Source organism: Pongo pygmaeus, chromosome X (assembly GCF_028885625.2).
Source record: "Pongo pygmaeus isolate AG05252 chromosome X, NHGRI_mPonPyg2-v2.0_pri, whole genome shotgun sequence".
Taxonomy (NCBI): Eukaryota; Metazoa; Chordata; class Mammalia; order Primates; family Hominidae; genus Pongo; species Pongo pygmaeus.
Window position 1 is genome coordinate 145,130,638 of NC_072396.2, and position 4,363 is coordinate 145,135,000.

Genomic DNA, 4,363 nt, shown 5'->3' on the forward strand with positions numbered 1-4,363 from the left:
GTCATTTCCCCTTTTGGGGCCAGTTTCCTCCTATGTAAAACAAGGAAGAGGAGGGAGGAAGAATTGGAGTTTGACCAGATTTCATTATTGTTGCTGTTTAAGCAGCAGAACACTTATTACAAATTAAACCTTATCAGAACCCCAATCTATAAAATAGATTAACGTACAGTTGCCCTGATAGACGTGAGGAGTGGGGGAGGGGCCCCAGTTTGAAAACTCTGGCCTAGAAGATGAAAGTTTCATTCTAGTTCAGTTCAGTTCTCTTCCCTATGCTGCTGAAGGAAAGAAAAAAAAAATCATTTTTCATCTGTATTTAAATCCTCCTAATGTGCTGATTGATGAAATCTTTTCTCTTAAAGGCAATTTGGAAATCAGACAAAGTGAAGCACAAAGCCGTGGATGTTTAGAGAGAGAGTGAGCGGTATGTGAGACACACTGAAAGGGTGACCCTGGCACTTCTAAGAAGGCAGCAGCACAATGGACTCTTCGAAAGAAGCAGTGTCAGAGTTTATTCCCCTGTTGGCACCGCCTCCCACAGTGGGGGCGAATTGCTTGTTTTTACCCTCCCTTTCCTGGAGTCATTTCAGACCAAATTTGAGTCCACAATTGCTGGCAATTGGAAACCCAGAGTAACCTACGGACAGGTATTTTATTGAAGGCCAACCACGGTAAAAATATGATTGGGGGGGATAGATAGGACAAAAGAGTTTCCTCTCGCCCCTGGGTTTTTGGAGCACCCGGGTTGAGGGGCCAGGGGAGATGAAGCTCACTGACCAGGCAGCTTGCGGGTTTGCTCCAATCACAGCAGCAAGGATTGAAGCACCAATCAGCCGGGAGGGGCGCGAGGTCTGTGGCCCTGGGATTGGGAGAAGGGGGAGTGGTACCAAGGCTGAGACTGAACCCGAACCCGAGCCTGGACGCGCGGCAGGACCAGGAGGAGGACTGGGTGGAGGGCAAAGCATATGGGTCTGTAAATCAACGCCGGCCCCCTCCCACCCCATGCTGCACAGTGGGGGATGGAATGCGGGGGGTGAGGGGTGGCAGTGGAAATGTCTTAGGGGGCTGGTGCTGCCTTCCCAGGGAGACCCGACCTTTCTTGAAGAGGCGGAGTGGGTTTAGTCTCCAGGATCCGCAGTGATGTGTAAAAAGCGGGTACGACCCCCGAAGCCTCAGAAAGCCCCCTCCCCACCCCCCCACCAGGCCCTTCCCGGCCCGCAGGTGAATGACTGGCCCACACAAAGGAAGCCGGCTGGAAATGTGGAATTCGGACCAATTTACGGGAGACTCTGTCGCCTAGGGTCCCAGCGTACCTCAAGCAAAGAAACCTGTGGTCAGTAGTGGATGAGGATAAAAACAGTGCACCAGGCCAAGCTTATTGGAAAGGCTGAGTTTAGTTATTCTGGGATAGCGAGGTAACAGGATTAAAGGGATTAAGGAAATCACCTCAAACAGCTGAGGAGGGGGTAAAAAAACACTGGTTCTATTTGTTTTCTTCCTAGGCCCCAAACAGATACACTGGGGCCGTGTGGCTGGGCGCGAAACTAAAGGCCCTTCGGGGGGCACAGTGGAACGGCCAAGGGTCAGAGACTGGAGGAAAGTGGGGAGGGGGGATGGAGCAGAAAGCGGGCTCGAGACTCTGGATGAAAAGGAGCCTTCTCTGGAAAACAAATAGGTGGACTGAGTTGACATGTTAAAAACAAAACGCTTGGGAGGAGTTTCGGAGATCTTTGAAAATCTAAGGAGTACTTTTTAATACCAAATCTTCCAGCGCTGAATGTTGACTCCGGCGGTTCAGCTACCAGGGTTGAAATGTATTTGTTTCCTGCTGGGGATCCCTGTAACCATTTATTTTTAATAGGATCATCGAGATTTCCGAAGGGTTTTCGTTTTGTAAATATTTCAGCTAGGCTCAAATGTCTTCCCGCCCCAGTGCACAAAGGTAAAAGTGCCCCGTTTTTGGTCGGTTTCAGCGGCCGCGCCTTTCCAGCCCCGCCTCGCGTGGCTGCGGCAGCAGACACTTTCAGCAGACGCTCACTGCAATCAACAAGTGCGCGGCCGCGGGCTCTGCGCCTTAGCTACTACTGTGTGCCCGCTCTCGGGAGACGCTCCTAGAAGACAAGCCGCTTTCTGTTCCGAGTTTCAGTTGAGAATATTGGAAGCTGGTGTATGGTGGATCACCAGTAGTTAAAAGGAAACCATTTCAGATTATGCTTGCCTCCCCCCAGGTCCCACCCCGCCCCTAGGATGGGATCTCAGTTGTAAAACCGAGTGTTGGTCCCTCCCCAACCTGCAAGAAAGTTTCAGGGCCGCAAAATTATCAGGACTCCATCATGTTGGTTATAAAATTTATTGATCTCTCATTTAGGAATTAAGAGTAAAAGCTTGAAAAACCTGAAACAAAGTAGCCCCTCCCCACTACCCAAACGAAATCTGAACACATTAGCGCGAAGAAATATCAAACAGATCACGGCAGAAATCACCAACTCAACATGACTGGACAGAAGCTGTCCCGCGGCCAGGGGCGGCGAGGCGGGAGACACACGCACACCTGGCTATAAATTAACATTGGCTTTAGCTGCCGCGCTGCTTGGAGCGGTCAGCGCCCCAAAAAACCACGAGGGAAACAGACGCAACACGACTGGGGGCGTAGGCGTTGCAGTTCTCCAGCTGGCCTCACCCGATACTATGTTTCTCCCATTCACTCCTTGGCTAACTGCAAACTAACAAGACAACATTTTCAAATGTAACAGAATAACCCTGGAACTCAGGAGGAAGAGTGGGGGCTGTTTTTTCTTTGCAAATAACACAGCGATTCCCAGCCTACAAAGGTGAATGAAGGAGCAGCGGCGTGGGGCAAGAGAGCTCTCTAGAAGTCCCATTTTCGCTGCTCCTGACTTATTTTTGCTTTTGTACAAAACCCGACAGCTACAGCAAAACTTTCAGTCCTCCCCATCATCGGTACGAGGCAACAGTCCCAGGCAAGCAAAGCTAAACAAGGCGTCCCAACTTGGGGGTGCGGGGCGGGGGTGGGGGCGGGGGTGGGGAACAAGGGTGGAGGAGCGCAGGCCGGTGCTCAGATGTGGGTCAGCGGCACCGTTCCGTTGACTGCAGTCCCGGCGCCCTGGTAGTGCTGGTGCACGCCGTGCAGGCGACCGCCGGGCAGCGGAGAGGCGGCGTCGGCCGCGTCCCCGCCGGGTGGCAGGTACATGCTGATCATGTCGCGCAGGTCGCCCAGGCACGCGCGCTGAGAGTGCGATGCGATGGCGGGCGGCGGCGAGCTGGGCTCGGACTTCACTACCGAGCCCATGGGGCCCAGGCTCATGGCGGCTGCGGCCGCAGCTGCGGCCGCGGCGGTGGCGGGCTGCTGCCCGTAGGCGGCGGCCGCGGCGGCTGTGGCTGAGGGCGCCATGCCCCCGTAGCCCGAGGCGGCGGCGGCCGCGGCAGCGACGTTCATGTAGCTCTGAGCGCCGGGCGGCATCATGGGGCTGTACTGCAGGCCGGCCATGTCGTAGCGGTGCATCGGCGGCAGCGCGGGCGGCGGCGGCGGGCTGCTCATGCTCGGGGGCTGCGCGTAGCCCAGCTGCTCCTGCACCAGCGAGTACGCGCCGTTGGCCCAGCCGTTCACGTGCGTGTACGTGTCCAGGCGCTGGCCCACGCCCACCGGACTGCTGGCGGCAGCGGCTGCGGCCGCAGCAGCGGCGGCGGCGGCGGCGGCACCGGGGGGCAGGAGGCCGCTGGGCAGGGAGTACTTATCTTTCTTGAGCAGCGTCTTGGTCTTGCGGCGCGGTCGGTACTTGTAGTCCGGATACTCCTTCATGTGCACGGCACGAAGTCGCTTGGCCTCGTCGATGAATGGTCGCTTCTCGGCGTCGGTCAGCAGTTTCCAGTCGGCGCCCAAGCGCTTGCTGATCTCAGAATTGTGCATCTTGGGGTTCTCCAGGGCCATTTTGCGCCGCTGCCCGCGGGACCATACCATGAAGGCGTTCATGGGCCGTTTCACACGGTCCTGGTCTGTACCCCCGCCACCGCCGCTCGCACCACCGCTGCTGCCGCCGCCCGCGTTCGCGCCGCCGGCTGCGTTCGCACTACTCTTGCCTGCGCCTCCCGGGGCTGCGGGGCCGCCGGTGCCCGCCGCTTGTGTGGGTGTCCCTACGGGGTTCTTGAGTTCAGTCTCCAGAAGGCTGTACATTGCCGGGGCGGGAAGAAGGTGCGCCAGCGTGGCGGGAGGAGAAGGCGCTCCCGGGGCTGGAGCGGCCACGGTGAAAAGGCCCTGGGACTCCGTCGGAGCGGAGCTTGGGGGCCTGTGGGCCAGCGAGTCCGGCGGGAAGGGTAGGCTTATCAAAATGCTCCGCGCCAAGTCAGC

General features: G+C 56.9%; 1 protein-coding gene across 1 annotated transcript in view; it reads right to left on the bottom strand.

Moving 5' to 3' along the window:
- Nucleotides 1–2,331: 2,331 nt before the first annotated feature.
- Nucleotides 2,332–4,363, bottom strand: part of SOX3 (SRY-box transcription factor 3) — a 2,092-nt gene continuing 60 nt past the window's right edge. Inside the window, exon 1 of the mRNA XM_054471603.2 lies at nt 2,332–4,363. This exon is cut by the window's right edge and continues 60 nt beyond it. Coding sequence (XP_054327578.1) covers nt 3,074–4,363 — 1,290 coding nt within the window. The 3' untranslated portion in view covers nt 2,332–3,073.